General features: G+C 43.3%; 3 protein-coding genes across 3 annotated transcripts in view; 1 reads left to right on the forward strand and 2 right to left on the reverse strand.

The window, feature by feature from the left end:
• Window positions 1-2,324: 2,324 nt before the first annotated feature.
• LOC309548288 (heat shock 70 kDa protein-like) lies at window positions 2,325-4,256 on the reverse strand (the record flags this gene model as incomplete). The annotated part of the gene is made up of 1 exon (XM_082248228.1): window positions 2,325-4,256. One exon carries the CDS (start codon window positions 4,254-4,256, stop codon window positions 2,325-2,327), a length of 1,932 nt encoding a protein of 643 aa, XP_082104354.1.
• Window positions 4,257-9,239: 4,983 nt separating this feature from the next.
• LOC309548289 (heat shock 70 kDa protein-like) lies at window positions 9,240-11,171 on the reverse strand (the record flags this gene model as incomplete). The annotated part of the gene is made up of 1 exon (XM_082248229.1): window positions 9,240-11,171. The coding sequence occupies one exon, from the start codon at window positions 11,169-11,171 to the stop codon at window positions 9,240-9,242; it is 1,932 nt and encodes a 643-aa protein (XP_082104355.1).
• Window positions 11,172-11,223: 52 nt separating this feature from the next.
• LOC309548290 (uncharacterized protein) overlaps window positions 11,224-17,712 on the forward strand; it is a gene marked incomplete at both ends in the record, with an annotated part of 45,747 nt that continues 39,258 nt past the window's right edge. Inside the window, one exon of the mRNA XM_082248230.1 lies at window positions 11,224-11,288. Within this exon, the coding sequence (XP_082104356.1) occupies window positions 11,224-11,288 (65 nt within the window). The remainder of the gene's footprint in view (window positions 11,289-17,712) is intronic.

A 17,712-nucleotide genomic window follows, 5' to 3' on the forward strand; every position in this document is an offset into this window, starting at 1 on the left:
GTCCTGGGAGGCGATCAATCAAAATATCCAACCCCACTCCATTCCGCTCTGGATTTTTTTCCAGATTCGCCACTTTCTGACTCATCGGCGATCCCTATCCGACTGGACGAGGCCCCTGACGGGGATTGAGGCTCTCTGTGAAAGATCTGGCCCTCAGAGACACGTAATCTCAACTTTATATCGCATTTTATTATCCCCCCCGCCTCTCTCTTCTTCGTCCTTTGTCCAGGCCTGGTCCAGGGATCTGGATCTATCACTTACGGAACTGGAATGGTCCTCAGTTTGCCAGACCATCCAAAAAGCTTCAATAAGCGTTACGATTCAGGAGAATGGATATAAAATCCTAACTAGATGGTACCAAACTCCAGATAGGCTTCATAAATTCTGTCCCACCGTTCCGGACACCTGCTGGCGCTGCGACAAAGAACAGGGAACTATGCTACACATTTGGTGGGAGTGTCCAGCTCTTCGGCCTTTTTGGACGAAAGTCCATAACCTAATCAAAGAAGCTACCTCAAGAGAATTAAAATTTACACCGACGCAATATCTACTGCACTGGTCACCCTTGCACAGACACAGTTACAGGAAGTCGCTGGCCATGTATATGGTAACAGCAGCCAAGTTATGCATCCCGTGCCACTGGAGATCGACCACGATTCCTTCCATCAAGGAATGGTTCCTTAGATTGAACCACATAGAGCGAATGGAAGAGCTGATTAGCATAGCGCATGATTCATTCTCGACTTTTGCCACTAAATGGCAGGCCTGGTCTAGCTTCAAACAATCTGTCTCCTATAACTCAGTTATGAACACCTACTAAAATTCACTTATTAAAACTCAAATGGCTCTTTTTGACCTAATTTTGACCTGATCCCCGGTGGGGTGGAAGTCCGTGCTCCTCCCCTTTCCCACCCCCCCCCCCCTGTTCCTACTTTCCTTTTCTTTCTTACACTCCTCTCCCATATAAGCTACATCCGTTGTCCCACTCGAATCTCACCTTCTACCTTGTCAGAAGCACACTCATCATGATGGTTCCCAACAACAAACTGTAGATTTACTAACAAACTTTGACTCATCATATACTAAACTGGCCAAACCTCACTACTCGTAAGTATGTCCTAAGGGGCTAAAATATCTTCCATATGTTTATTTTCACACCGATACATTGTTCCATTATACATGGTATTCACGCTCTAGCTACTTCTGCACTAAGGCTGATTAGCGTTTTACCTGCAAGTTAAAGTTTGTTTTCGGGTTGGGTCCTTGGATCCCTGAGTTAAATAACTGTAATTCCGATGCGCCCATTGTGATGTTTCTTTCTTACTTGACTCCTTGTTGCATATTCTGAGTGGGACAGGCGATAAAACCATAGGCTTGCCTGTTCTCTTTATTGCTATTGAAATTGATAACATGTTATGTTACTCTGTTTGGAAAACTTTTTTTTCTTTTATTGTAACACATTTTGCTTAATCTGTATTGTATACATCTTTATTAAAATAAAAAAATTTTTATGGGAAAAAAAAAAAATCCTTGTAATGTACAGAGATCACCCAGAGGGGGAGTTTTTTTCTCAACAAAAGTGTAGTTACTCTTTAAGTTGCTTCTTTTCCCTGCTTTAGTTTGAGCTCTGCTGTGCAGGGACAGAAAGAGGCTGATACCAAGTCAAATTCAGGTACATTTCATCCATGTAAAGCAGAGCTTACACTAGGGAAGGGAGAAACAACAATAAAAAACACAAAAAAACATTCACCCATAATATTAATGAATATAGCTGCAACAACATTTTTTTATCAGCCCCCGGATTAGCTTTACATTCCTGTATTATATATTTAACACATATTCTGTAATATTTAATCTTGTGAAAGCAATGAGTAAATTGTCAGCACTATATAGGTTCCTACAATAAATAAATAAATAAATCCATAAATAAATCTAACACTTTAAGGGGTCTTCATTGGGTTTCTCCATTGATTTAAAATTATAAAGTACTTTAACAAAAATATGTAACAACCATTTCTTACAATCATATAAACATGTAATGTGCCATAATTTACATTTTTACATCACAAATTAGCACCTGAATAAAACATGAAATAGCTAAAGTAATATTTTGATCCTAGTGAGTCCTGCTCAGTTATCAGAATCCCTGACAAGTCAGTTGTAATGATTATTATGTATATTTTTAGATTTTAGTCCCGATCTTCAGTGCTACTCAGTCAGTCTCAAAATTAAAATCAGATATAGATTTTTCTATCCAACCATTAAAATGTGTTCAGCCCCATAGTTTACATACAAATTCCTTTGGAATAGGCACCATGCAGTCTTTAATCCACCTCTTCAATGGTAGGTCCGGGGTTGCAGCCCTGTCTGGCCTGAGAACTGCAGCTGGCTCCTGGCATCCCACCTCCTGCTGCCCCTTGGTACAGTCTAGAGATGATAGGGTTACATACCCTCTCCAGCTCCTTCTGCTGGTGGACATACTCCTCTTTCTCAGCCAGCTGGTTCTTGTCCAGCCATGACAGGACCTCATTACACTTATCCACAATGACCTTCTTATCAGATGCACTCATTTTATTCTTGATACGGTCATCCTCCACTGTGCTCTTCAGATTGAAGACATAGGACTCCAGAGAGTTCTTAGCAGCAACCCTCTCCCTCTGGACATCGTCGTCCGCCTTGTACCTTTCTGCCTCCTGCACCATCTTCTCTATTTCCTCTTTGCTCAGTCTGCCTTTGTCATTGGTGATGGTGATTTTGTTTTGCTTTCCTGAGCTTTTGTCCACAGCAGACACATTGAGGATTCCGTTGGCATCAATGTGAAAGGTGACTTCAATTTGTGGCACTCCACGTGGAGCTGGAGGAATGCCAGTCAGTTCAAACTTGCCCAGGAGGTTGTTGTCCTTTGTCATTGCTCTCTCACCCTCGAAGACCTGGATGAGGACCCCTGGCTGATTGTCAAAGTAGGTGCTGAAAATCTGTGTCTGCTTGGTGGGGATGGTGGTGTTACGTTTAATGAGTACAGTCATCACCCCTCCGGCTGTTTCTAGACCAAGAGAGAGTGGGGCCACATCCAGGAGGAGCAAATCCTGAACCTTCTCAGACTTGTCACCAGTTAGGATGGCAGCTTGTACGGCAGCTCCATAGGCGACAGCTTCATCAGGGTTGATGCTCTTGTTTAGCTCCTTCCCATTGAAGAAGTCTTGAAGGTGTTTCTGCACCTTGGGAATACGTGTAGAGCCTCCAACCAGAACAATATCATGAATCTGAGACTTGTCCAACTTGGCATCTCTCAGGGCCTTTTCAACGGGGTCAAGGGTTCCCCTGAAGAGGTCTGAGCAGAGTTTCTCAAAGCGAGCCCTGGTGATGGATGTGTAGAAGTCAATGCCTTCATACAGAGAGTCAATCTCAATGCTGGCCTGGGTACTGGAGGACAGGGTGCGCTTGGCTCTCTCACAAGCTGTTCTGAGCCTCCTCAGAGCTCTCTTATTCTGGCTAATGTGCTTCTTGTGCTTGCGCTTGAATTCCTCCACAAAATGGTTCACCATTCGGTTGTCAAAGTCTTCTCCACCCAGATGGGTGTCACCTGCTGTAGCCTTTACCTCAAAGACCCCTTCATCAATAGTGAGGATGGAGACGTCAAATGTGCCACCTCCCAGGTCAAAGATCAGGATGTTGCGTTCACCTCGGCTTCCTTTGTCCAAGCCATAAGCAATGGCAGCAGCTGTGGGCTCATTAATGATTCTCAGTACATTTAAACCAGCGATGACCCCGGCATCTTTAGTGGCTTGGCGCTGGGAGTCATTGAAATAGGCTGGCACAGTGATCACAGCATTTCTCACAGGATGGCCCAGGTATGCCTCAGCTGTTTCCTTCATCTTCAACAAGACCATGGAGGAAATTTCCTCAGGAGCAAAGGTTTTCTCTTCTCCTTTGTACTCCACCTTCACTTTGGGCTTCCCACAGTCACTCACCACCTGGAATGGCCAGTGCTTCATGTCAGACTGCACCACGTGGTCATCAAACTTCCTGCCAATCAGTCTCTTGGCATCAAAGACCGTGTTCTGTGGGTTCATGGCCACCTGGTTCTTAGCTGCATCCCCGATCAGTCTCTCTGTGTCGGTGAAGGCCACATAGCTCGGGGTGGTGCGGTTGCCCTGGTCATTGGCGATGATCTCCACCTTGCCATGCTGGAAGACGCACACGCAGGAATAGGTTGTGCCCAGATCAATGCCAATTGCAACATCTTTGGGAGCCATCTTCTTGCTGGTGGGTGTGTAGATTTCTATAGAATGACTCTGGGGTCAGTAGATGAAGCTGGTTCTCCTCTGCTGTGTCAGAAGATCCTTCCTCTCTGTGCTGTATCAGGAATGGAGGTGTGTTCTCCTCTATGAGCTGAGCTCTGTCTTCTCTCTGGAAGTTTTACTATCTGCCTCTCTCTGTGTGGCTCAGCTCTATTTATACTCGCTGGTTCAGCTGTGAGAAAGTTCCTGACCAATCATGGACGATCTAGGCATATGCTTGGTTGTCTCCCAGGGAACCAGCTGGAACATTCCGGAGACTTCCTGAAGGCATCAGCCAATCAGCACTGACCTGAGACTACGTCATCCTCAGATGATTCAGGAAGCTACAGGAATCTTCGGGGACTCCTTAGGCTCCCACCAATCAGAGATGGGTTGGGTGACCTCAGAATGCCTCTTTTGGTATCATGAAGGTTCCAGAATGCCGGTGTTACATGGAAGAGCACTGCTGTGTCCTTCTATATAACTGTGCAAGTTATAAAAGTATCAGGGACAGAACTCAGCATGGAAGAACACTGTGGGGGGACATTTTCTAAAACTGGTGCACCCTAAATCTGGTGCAGCCCTGCATAGTAACCAATCAGCTTCTAAAATTAAGCTTTGACAATAAAATCTAGAAGCTGATTTGTTAATATGAACAGCTGCACCAAATTCTGTGTCTTAGTAAATCACACTCCCAGCAGTGTGCATGTGTATGTATGGATGGAATGGATTACAAATCAATGCTATTCATACAGAGTAACACATGCACCCCCCCCCCCCCCCCATGTCCCCCATGTCTCTATATTTAACCCTTTCCTAAGCCGTACTTTCCTGGTGTATAAATATATTTAACCAATTCAGGACTGAAATCTCCCCGGTGACTGAATAGGATAAGCCCAATCACTGGGATCACTACAAGAGGGAAATTATTAACCCTTTAAAGACTAACAGACTTGTATAAAGTACTCGAAATTTCTACTTGAGTAAAAGTACAAGTGCTCGATCAAAAAGTGACTTGAGTAGAAGTGGAAGTGCTCGCAGAAAAAGTTACTTAAGTAGAAGTACTAAAGTATTCAACATTTTTTTTACTTAAGTATTGCAAGTAGTTTTTTCAAAAAATTTGCTACTTAAGTACTAAAAGTAAAAAGTACCAGTAGTTTTGAAAAAAATAAATCTACTCAAGTACTGAAAGTAGAAGTACAAGTACTGTGTTATGTAGTTATTAAAGAAAGAAGTGAAAAGTTTGAACATCATATTGGTTTTTATTATTTCAAATGATTTATTCAAATGATTAACCTGTGTTTGTTAGTAGTTTCTTGATGCACTTTAAGCGCTGTAGCACCATTTATTTGTTTGTTTCATATTTTCTTTTTATTGGAAAGATTTGGTATAGCAGCTTTTATTATACACAGCCTTTATTTTCGTATGCGCTGATTTACAAATGACATTATACACATTTTTTTGAGCTTTATGCAACCTGCCATCTACTGTTCTGGCAGTGGTAATTTTTTTAAAAGTAACGAGTAACTATGCAGCACAAAAAAAAAAATACTTGAGTAGAAGTATCGAAATCATCGAAAAAATGTAGTGAAGTAAAAGTAGAAGTAGGAGAAAAAAATTCTACTCTAGGAAAGTACAGATACCTCATTTCGGTACTTAAGTACAGTACTTAAGTAGTTCTACTTCGTTACTATACATCTCTGCTCTATAGTGTATACAGTGGAGTGGTCAGGCCTCTATAATGTATGTAGTGCCGTGGTCAGACCTCTATAGTGTATACAGTGCAGTTGTCGTGCCTCAATAATGTATACAGTGCAGTGGTCAGGCCTCTATAATGTATACAGCGCAGTGGTCAGACCTCTATAGTGTATACAGTGCAGTTGTTGTGCCTCCATAATGTATACAGTGCAGTGGTCAGACCTCTATAAGGTATACAGTGCAGTGGTCAGGCCTCTATAGTGTATACAGTGCAGCGGTCAGGCCTCTATAGTGTATACAGTGCAGTGGTCAGGCCTCTATAATGTATACAGTGCAGTGATCAGACCTCTATAGTGTATACAGTGCAGTTGTCGGGCCTCTATAATGTATACAGTGCGGTGGTCAGGCCTCTATAAGGTATACAGTGTAGTGGTCAGGCCACTATAGTGTATACAGTTCAGTGGTCAGGCCACTAAAGTGTATACAGTGCAGTGGTCAGACCTCTATAGTGTATACAGTGCCCTGGTCAGACCTCTATAGTGTATACAGTGCAGCGTTCAGGCCTCTATAGTGTATACAGTGCCCTGGTCAGACCTCTATAGTGTATACAGTGCAGTGGTCAGACCTCTATAGTGTATACAGTGCAGTGGTCAGGCCTCTATAGTGTATACAGTACAGTGGTCAGGCCTCTATAGTGTATACAGTGCAGTGGTCAGACCTCTATAGTGTATACAGTACAGCGGTCAGACCTCTACAGTGTATACAGTGCAGCGGTCAGGCAACTATAGTGTATACAGTGCTTTGGTCGGGCCTCTATAGTGTATACAGTGCAGTGGTCAGGACTCTGTAGTATATAAAGCTCTCTGTTCTGGCCTCCATGTTGTATAAATAGCAATGAAATAGCATATGAAATCTTTTTTTTTTAAATTAGAATTCATTCATTTTCTTTCAACATGCCAATTGAATGTGAAGTTTATCTTTAGCAGGTAGCGTGTCTGGGCTCTTTCAATCTTGCTTTATACACCGGTGTTTAGCTCTCATGTGTCACTATGGAGCAAAATATCTGAAGAATGATTCCAGCACCTTGTTGAATCTATTCTACGAAGAATGACGGCAGTTCTGAAGGCAAAAGCGGGTCCAAACCGGTATTAGCAAGGTGTACCTAATAAAGTAGCAGTGAGTGTATATGGTATAAATAATGTATGAAAGAACAATATAAACAAAGTTTTCTGTAAAGTGTGTATATATATATATATATATATATATATATATATACATACATACAGTACCTCACAAAAGTGAGTACACCCCTCACATTTTTGTGAATATTTTATTATATCTTTTCATGTGACAACACTAAGTCTACGTTAACATGTGGGCGTAGCGGATCGCGGGCAGAATCACCGCGATTCTGCCCGCGATCAAGAAATCATTGCAAAGCGCGGGATGCCTGTGCGTTGCCCGTGATTTGCAATGGCACCCCAAACGCTGTGCGATGTTGCCACGATTTCCGCCTGCCAAATCCAGGTAACATCGCGCAAACAAAATCGCGGGAAGCATGACGCGATTTGCAATGATTTACGGATCACGGGCAGAATCTGATTGCAATAACCCCACCCCCCATGTTGTCCCCTATACACCTGGATAGGAGGGAGGGCGACATATAGAGCAACCGATCCCCTCCCTCCTTCAGGCGCTAAATGCCCGCTTCTCCTCCTCCCCCTCCAGCAGGCATTCAGCAGCTGCAGGAGGGAGGGGATCAGTTCCTCTATATACCACCCCTCCTATCCAGCGTGTTAATGCCCCCCTCCCCCCAGGCCTATGTCCTCTCTCCCGGCCCCCCACAGCTCTGCCAGGTTTACCCCCTCCCCTATGCCACCAGCTGCTGTCAGGATGGAGAGCAAGGAAGGGGCCGGTGAATGGTCATTTACTGGCCCCTTCCTTGTCTGAATGAGTAGAATCAGTGATTGGTACCGATCCCTGACTATGTCCATTCATAACTAAAACATAGTAAACTGTGTTTATTATGTTTCAGTTTGTGAATCAACGAGAAACTTTGTACGGAGCTTTTCCTGTCCATTCATTCTGTACATCCAAGGCTGAAGATTGAGGAATGTGTCCTCAATCTCCTTTCTCTGTTTCAAAGGTGAAACGTCTGAGGTATGTTTAGACCCCTTATATCTCACCAAAGCCCCCTAACGGGCTATCAAAAAAATTGTAAAAAATAAGATTGAAAATATATAAATAAATAAAATAAAATGGTAAAAAATAAAAAACTACTGACACCAGTTGTGGAACTACCAGGGTCACAAAGGTCGCACTTGCAAACGGGCCCTGGCGTTCCACCACTGGGCTCGGAGGGAAGGGCCCAGGCCGAGGGTCGGGGGGCCTTCATGTTTTTTTTTCACTGGGGCCTTGAAGGTTCTAGTTATGCCTCCAGTTCAGCCCCCTGGGAGGCAAAAATGGTAACAAAACTTTCAGAGAACTTTGCTGTGAAGTTTTCATATTTTAAGTAGGTGAAATGCATATTTCTGCACAGACACCCTGAGACATGTTGGCTAGAGCTTGTTATTTTGTGAACACGATTTTTGTTTTAGTGTGGACACCTTTCTCTGTACCCATCTATCTGGTCTTATCAGGACATAAAACAGTCAGTTCCAGTAAAGATGTGGATGATGTTTAGCACAGATGCCACAAACTATCTGCACAGAACAACCGACCCCTTGCAAAGCCAAATAGTACAAAATGTGTTCTTACCTCCATTACCGATCTTATAATGCCCCATGCTATTTGGATTCTCATACAATTTACATGCCGAATATTGGAGATTTTTTCTATCTCCTATACAGTTAATAAGCAATATTACACTGAAAACGTTGCAAATATATATAGACTTAACATAAAAATAAAACACAAAAATATTAAAAAATAAAAATATTTATTAGGAAAAATAGGAATGAACATATGTCCAACAGACATCAACATAGAAAAAATGTTTACCCTAAAATTGTAAAATAAAGTTTGCTTGCTGTGTATGATGACCTGCAAAAAACACTGTACAATCACCCTCATTATCCACTGCTTATGTCTTTTATATTTTAAGTACTGTATTTAGTTCTTTTCTTCAGTGCTGCTCAGTCCAATTATTCACATACAAATCCTTATATGTTTAATGTTATACTGTCCTTAGCCTAACCCTGCAATGGTGACCATTCCCAAAATTCACATACAAGTCCTTCTGTAATAAACACCATGCAGTCTTTAATCCACCTCTTCAATGGTAGGTCCGGGGTGGCAGCCCTGTCTGGCCTGAGAACTGCAGCTGGCTCCTGGCATCCCACCTCCTGCTGCCCCTTGGTACAGTCTGGAGATGATAGGGTTACATACCCTCTCCAGCTCCTTCTGCTGGTGGACATACTCCTCTTTCTCAGCCAGCTGGTTCTTGTCCAGCCATGACAGGACCTCATTACACTTATCCACAATGACCTTCTTTTCAGATGCACTCATTTTATTCTTGATATTGTCATCCTCCACTGTGCTCTTCAGATTGAAGACATAGGACTCCAGAGAGTTCTTAGCAGCAACCCTCTCCCTCTGGACATCGTCGTCCGCCTTGTACCTTTCTGCCTCCTGCACCATCTTCTCCATTTCCTCTTTGCTCAGTCTGCCTTTGTCATTGGTGATGGTGATTTTGTTCTGCTTTCCTGAGCTTTTGTCCACAGCAGACACATTGAGGATTCCGTTGGCATCAATGTCAAAGGTGACTTCAATTTGTGGCACTCCACGTGGAGCTGGAGGAATGCCAGTCAGTTCAAACTTGCCCAGGAGGTTGTTGTCCTTTGTCATTGCTCTCTCACCCTCAAAGACCTGGATGAGGACCCCTGGCTGATTGTCAGAGTAGGTGCTGAAAATCTGTGTCTGCTTGGTGGGGATGGTGGTGTTACGTTTAATGAGTACAGTCATCACCCCTCCAGCTGTTTCTAGACCAAGAGAGAGCGGGGCCACATCCAGGAGGAGCAAATCCTGAACCTTCTCAGACTTGTCACCAGTCAGGATGGCAGCTTGTACGGCAGCTCCATAGGCGACAGCTTCATCAGGGTTGATGCTCTTGTTTAGCTCCTTCCCATTGAAGAAGTCTTGAAGGAGTTTCTGCACCTTGGGAATACGTGTAGAGCCTCCAACCAGAACAATGTCATGAATCTGAGACTTGTCCAGCTTGGCATCTCTCAGGGCCTTTTCAACGGGGTCAAGGGTTCCCCTGAAGAGGTCTGAGCAGAGTTCCTCAAAGCGAGCCCTGGTGATGGATGTGTAGAAGTCAATGCCCTCATACAGAGAGTCAATCTCAATGCTGGCCTGGGTACTGGAGGACAGGGTGCGCTTGGCTCTCTCACAAGCTGTTCTGAGCCTCCTCAGAGCTCTCTTATTCTGGCTGATGTCCTTCTTGTGCTTGCGCTTGAATTCTTCCACAAAATGGTTCACCATTCGGTTGTCAAAGTCTTCTCCACCCAGATGGGTGTCACCTGCTGTAGCCTTTACCTCAAAGACCCCTTCATCAATAGTGAGGATGGAGACGTCAAATGTGCCACCTCCCAGGTCAAAGATCAGGACGTTGCGTTCACCTCGGCTTCCTTTATCCAAGCCATAAGCGATGGCAGCAGCTGTGGGCTCATTAATGATTCTCAGTACATTTAAACCAGCGATGACCCCGGCATCTTTAGTGGCTTGGCGCTGGGAGTCATTGAAATAGGCTGGCACGGTGATCACAGCATTTCTCACAGGATGGCCCAGGTATGCCTCAGCTGTTTCCTTCATCTTCAACAAGACCATGGAGGAAATTTCCTCAGGAGCAAAGGTTTTCTCTTCTCCTTTGTACTCCACCTTCACTTTGGGCTTCCCACAGTCACTCACCACCTGGAATGGCCAGTGCTTCATGTCAGACTGCACCACGTTTTCATCAAACTTCCTGCCAATCAGTCTCTTGGCATCAAAGACCGTGTTCTGCGGGTTCATGGCCACCTGGTTCTTAGCTGCATCTCCGATCAGTCTCTCTGTGTCGGTGAAGGCCACATAGCTCGGGGTGGTGCGGTTGCCCTGGTCATTGGCGATGATCTCCACCTTGCCATGCTGGAAGACGCCAACGCAGGAATAAGTTGTGCCCAGATCAATGCCAATTGCAACATCTTTGGGAGCCATCTTCTTGCTGGTGGATGTGTAGATTTCTATAGAATGTCTCTGGGGTCAGTAGATGAAGCTGGTTCTCCTCTGCTGTGTCAGAAGATCCTTCTTCTCTGTGCTGTATCAGGAATGGAGGTGTGTTCTCCTCTATGAGCTGAGCTCTGTCTTCTCTCTGGGAGTTTTACTATCTGCCTCTCTCTGTGTGGCTCAGCTCTATTTATACTCGCTGGCTCAGCTGTGAGAAAGTTCCTGACCAATCGGGAAGAGTCCTTAGGAAGCAGCTAGAACCTTACGGAGACTTCCTGGAAGCCTCAGCCAATCAGCTCTGACCTGAGACTACGTCATCGCCTTTAGATGATTCCTGAAGGTACAGGAAGGTTTGGGGCAGATCTCTGCTGTCTGAACAGAAATAACCCTTTCATGACTTGCAGCTCCCCGGTGGTTGGGATTAACCCTTTCCATTTATAATGACTACCTAGTGGCTGAATACAATTAACCATTTCTTGGCTAATGGTTACCTGGTGACCGGATAACATTAACACTTACATGACCAGCAGCTCCATAAAGCGATAAAAAGAGTAATATAGTTAACCTTTTCATGACTGATGGTTATCTGGTGCCTAGACAGAATTAACACTTTCACAACTAACGGCTCTCATATGATTAACCCTTTATGACCAGCATCTCCTTAGCGGCTGAACACAGATCCACTGTTTTATGAAAAATGGCTCCCCTGTGGCTGGATAGAGTTAACCCTTCCATGACTGTCAACCCCCAATTGACTAAATACTATTAACCCTTTCGTGACTAATGTCTTCCACGTGGCCTGGATATTATTAACCATTTTTATGACTCACAACTCCCTAATGGCTGGATATTATTAACCTTTTCATGACTAACAGATCCTTAATGGCTGGATGTGATTAACCCTTTCATTTCCTAAGGGTCTGTGTTGGTTGGATATGATTTACTTATTTGAGGAGAGGTTTTCTGATGGGTGAGAATTGACTGGTGGCTCCCTATGTCTGTATATGTTGGACCCTTTTTGTGGCTAGCAGTAGCTCGTTGGTGACTGTTTGTTTTGTCCATGTCCTCCCTGGTGGCAGTATACAGGCTCCCAGGCATGTGATCCCTTTCCTCACTATCGGCTTCTTCCCAATGTCTGAGTTTTTATTTGTTTTTTAATGTAAGTGTCTTCCACCGTTCCCATCGATGAACCCTCTGCAATGGCTCCCACTGTGCTGCAAAGTACTGTCTGCAAACCCACCAACATTCCAGCTGCTTTCCCCCACTAATAGAGCCATTTCCCATAGAGGTTACCTAATTATGAGGCCAGGTTTAATGCTAAAAAAGTTCCTGCAACCCTTCCAAACTATGCGCCATACCCAAACATTCACAAATACCATACAATGCTGCCTACAATCCCTCCTTCCCGTATATCTTTACAGCTCTGTCAGGTACCTGTATGCAAATATGTATAAGAGCCTTTCTACAAGACAGCCCAGTATAGCATTTTATAAGTGCCTCCTGCTCTCCCAAACTAAGTGCAGGCTCCAGGTACCCAGCAGTAATGTCTATAATATCCATCAGTTGTACATGCATAAAACAAGTTTTTGTTCTTCAATTTGGATGTTTTTTAGTCTCCAATTTGGATTTGGTTTCTTTTATGGGAAATGTTCCTCTTCTGGATGGGGCAGATTTAGCTAAACTGTAATGACATGATGGGGTTGGGGGGTTGTTAGTAGCACTGTGGTATCAAGGGATGTCTGAATGATGACGCATAGTTTATCAGGGCAGCAGTCACTTTTAAAAGAGCTAAAACTGGGTGTGAAATTCAGCATCTACTCTGTGCTATGAATTCCCTTTGGGGTGCAGGAGGATCCAAACATGTTGTTTGCAGGCAGTACTGTATGCTGTTAGGGAGGTGGGAGACGCTTTAGTAGTGGAAGGGTTAATATTGGGACTCCATGTTCTCCAGGAAGGAAGAAATCACACAATCAGGCACCAGGGAGCTGCTGTTAGTCTTCAGAGATGTATAGTAACGAAGTAGAACTACTTAAGTACTGTACTTAAGTACCGAAATGCGGTATCTGTACTTTCCTAGAGTAGAATTTTTTTCTCCTACTTCTACTTTTACTTCACTACATTTTTTTGATGATTTCGATACTTCTACTCAAGTATTTTTTTTTTGTGCTGCATAGTTACTCGTTACTTTTAAAAAAATTACCACTGCCAGAACAGTAGATGGCAGGTTGCATAAAGCTCAAAAAAATGTGTATAATGTCATTTGTAAATTAGCGCATACGAAAATAAAGGCTGTGTATAATAAAAGCTGCTATACCAAATCTTTCCAATAAAAAGAAAATATGAAACAAACAAATAAATTGTGCTACAGCGCTTAAAGTGCATCAAGAAACTACTAACAAACACAACTTGGCTGTGCGAATAAAGTGCCTGTGCAATCGATATAATATCATTGTTGCCCCCAGTGCCCTGCCCACACTCCACACAGTATCAAAAATAAAGTGACATGAATGTGCTAAAGCCTAAATGCAATGAAAATAATTATTCCCACAATGTAACAGTAAATTCAATTCATATAAAATATGACAATAAATCACAATAAAATAAGTTATGAAATAAGTTAGATCAGGTGCGTGCAACAAGTTGAAGTGTGTAAACCTATCTATAACGAAAAGTCCATAAATGAATTCCAGTGTGCAAATCTAAAGTGTCACTTCACTTGTCAGATGCTTCCACCTCCTTCAGTGCTCGAGTGACCGACCAACACACTTAATGGTGGTGACACTGGTGGATAGCGTCTGGGTGGCACTGTGGCACTGACTGCACTGGTTCTAAAAGCCATATATATTTAATTATTTCAATTCTCAATCCCATTGGTCCTCTCCTCATAAGATATTAACTTAAGATTAGTTGATGAACTTCTTGGTGGCCCTGGCAGGATGATGGGGACACCCGCCACTTCTGGAGCCGAGCCGCTGTGTTTCCCCAACATGTGACAAAGTGACAGCCAGGAGATCTAGTGGCTAGTAGTGCTCAACAATACCGCTTTTATATATAAAAATGAAATAAAATATACTGACTCACAATTTAGTAGTAGGTAGCGTGTAGCAGTAGGCAGCACAACTCAATTCAATCAATCCCACAGCCTCGCTCGCGCCGCGGCCCACGGAATCACTGTCATGATCATCAAGTTAAGACCGCACTGGAGGAGCCGTGCTGCCGTCTTCCCGCTCGAGGTCTCTGCCTCTAGACTGTAACGCTCCGGCGTTTGTTTAGTGAACTGGATTTGCAGCTGCAGAATTTCCACTCAGTAGTCGTGTAGAGATGTGTTGAATCACCATATCCAACTCTCCAGACTCATCATTGTGGCCCAGCCTGCCTCAGCATGCAAATATACAGGCACTCAGTTAAGATGTTCCTGGAGTGATAGGTTGTATACGATAGTATAGAGGTGATGTGCTGAAAGGACAGGCGTGAGTAGTGATAGCAATGATAGGCACTCAATAGTAATGTTCAGGAGTGTTAGCAGATGGTGATAGATAGTATGCAGATAGGTTAGCAATCATGTACAATTAACAGGTGGTAGGGGACAGCAGATGAAGTGTACAGGAATTGCTAACTCAGTGCAAGGATATAGATGGTAGTAGACTCAAGAGCTAGCAATCTATGTAACAGTGCAGATGATAGAAATAGTAATGCATAGATAGCAACAGTCTTTAGTATACAGGAGTAGATAGTGCAAGTTGATAGGAAGGAATCCCCTGCGGGGTACTTATCACTAGTTGGTTTTAGAGAGATGAGGGGTCTGGTAATGAGATAAGGATCAGGTAGCGAGATACAGGATCAGTAGCGAGATACAGGATATAGCTGGAGGCTTCGGCAGCGTCAGACAAGGCTGTGTAACAAGGGGTTTGTACGAACACCTTGTGAGTGAAAACCGGCGATTGAAATAGCCGCTCAGAGCGGCGCCTAGTGATGACGTCACGAGATTTAAAGGGACAGGTAGCTATATGCGGAAGAATTGGGCTGGAAGGGTACCGAAGGTACCAGAATCTTACATAGACGTGTTGTGTGTCACTCAGACTCCACCCCTTAGGGCCCTTACTGAGAGGAGTTGTGACGCGGGCGGCCGGACGCGGGAGCAGAACTCGGAGCATTTTCTTCGTTATCTCATCTTCTTCTCTATGAGGTGAGTGAGGTGGACCGTGGAGAGGGCCTAATCCTTGCCATGGCAAATGTGCCATTTGAGAATCAAATAATCAATATAAAATATTAATATATTATATACACACGGGTCATGGGTGGCTTTTTTGAACCAAGAAGAGTGAGACTGACGGCTATGATGATTATCCGACCATCCATGGTCCATGGACCATAAGTGTTGTGTTGTGGTGGTGCCTGTGCTTCCTGCGGCCTGCCTGTGCGGCTGTGCCTGCACTGCAGTGGCCACTGGCAGTGGCACTTGACTTGAGCAAAGCAAATGAGCACCACTAGTGTGAAGGACAGGTGGTGGAAGCATGTTCTGACAAGTTCTTATAATGAAAATAATATAGACAGCTTTTTGAACCAGTGCAGTGCCAGTGCTACTAAGGTGAGAGGCAGAGAGAGAGGCTATCCAGTCCACCACTTTACTTGAGCAGATCACAGAAGAAAGGTGGAAGCATCTGACAGCAAGTGACAAGCACTTCTTAGATTGCACACTGGAATTCAGTTATGGACTTTTCGTTATAAAGTTTAGTTTACACACTTAAACTTGCACCTAACTTATTCACAATCACAACTTATTTTATTGTGGTATTGTCATATATATTTTATATGAATTCAATTTACATTGTGGGAATAATTTGCACTGCATTTAGCACAGACATGTCATCTGTGGGCGATGATTTTGAATACAAGAAGAATATATATATATATAATTGCAGGCACTTTATTAACATTTTTAGCACAGCCACTTTGTTAGTAGTTTTTGATGCATTTTTCACTGTAAGCGTTGTAGGTTTGATGAAGCTGGCCTGGCACATCATCATCAATTGAGCAAATCAAATCAAACCGCGATTAAGAAGACTGCGCATGCTCCTGTTCTGCCTTTTGATCAGCTGAAAAGATGGACGAACCAAAAACACCACCTTCCACCCCTGGCCCTTCAACTTCAAGTGATCTGCCTGGCTGTGAGAGTGAGGAAGCTCAGGAAGGAGACCACCCCTGGCTTTAAAAGGGGAAGGGAGGGACATACTTTATCTGTTTTTTGTTTACAAAAAGTTACAGCCTAAGGAATTGTGATTGTCCTTTAAGTTAATCATTTGAATAAATCATTTGAAATAATAAAAAACAATATGATGTTCAAACTTTTGACTTATTTCTTTAATAACTACATAACACAGTACTTGTACTTCTACTTTCAGTACTTGAGTAGAATTTTTTTTTCAAAACTACTGGTACTTTTTACTTTTAGTACTTAAGTAGCAAATTTTTTGAAAAAACTACTTGCAATACTTAAGTAAAAAAAATGTTGAATACTTTAGTACTTCTACTTAAGTAACTTTTTCTGCGAGCACTTCCACTTCTACTCAAGTCACTTTTTGATCGAGCACTTGTACTTTTACTCAAGTAGAAATTTTGAGTACTTTATACAAGTCTGCCGCTTAGACAGGGGGAGCACAGCCCGGATGTTATCCACGCCTTTCCTTTTCCTCTCGATCTCCCTTCCTGCTTGGAATGTTAGGAGAGAGAGGGGCAATGTACCATTAGTGGAGACACCAATCAAAGAAAAACCTCAAATACAACACATGGGGACAACTAGCTCAGAACCACCCACCTGCCCTTTACTCACTATCCAACCAGGTGTATACACTCCCCCTAATTAAGGTAAGAACTCTCAGGTGGAGCATATAAATGCTTCAAGCTTAGTGGGACTCAGTACCTTTGGGTCACCACAGAGAGATCTGCTATCTGCACTTTACATAGGATTCCTGACAAGGTATGTGGATTTTGAATTCCCCTCTCCCAACTATACTTCTATCTATACATGGGAAACTAGTCATTATGGCTAAATATTTTCTTTCCCCACTTATGCATCTTTGATAGGTGTGGACTCATCCGCCCTATGTGCTCCTCGTGAACACAATGTGCATATGGCCATTGGGGATTCGAGTGAACTGCCAGTATTAACACCAATACTCTGACAACGTGTGGAGGGACTTGTATCCTCTCAAGTTCATATACTTGCTGCACACACAAACCACAGGACTGCACTGTCAGACTGCATGAATATAAGGTATCCTTTGCTATACAAACAGCCATTTTTGCTGCATATCCTCTGTGAGGAGACAACTGGAAGGATGCTTTTTGCTCCATACTCCCTCTAGGGGTAAGTTGATATCTTCACAGTTATTGCTCACTCTTAAGGATATACTTGTGCATACAGATATATGACTATCATGGGTATTCTCTACCCTTATGGGACTTTGGGGATCCCCTATTGATGATAAGATATATTGCTTGCCTCTATGTTTATGTATCTGTCCTAAATAAT

The sequence above is a fragment of the Pelophylax lessonae genome, assembly GCF_965119305.1.
Source record: "Pelophylax lessonae genome assembly, chromosome: 2".
Taxonomy (NCBI): Eukaryota; Metazoa; Chordata; class Amphibia; order Anura; family Ranidae; genus Pelophylax; species Pelophylax lessonae.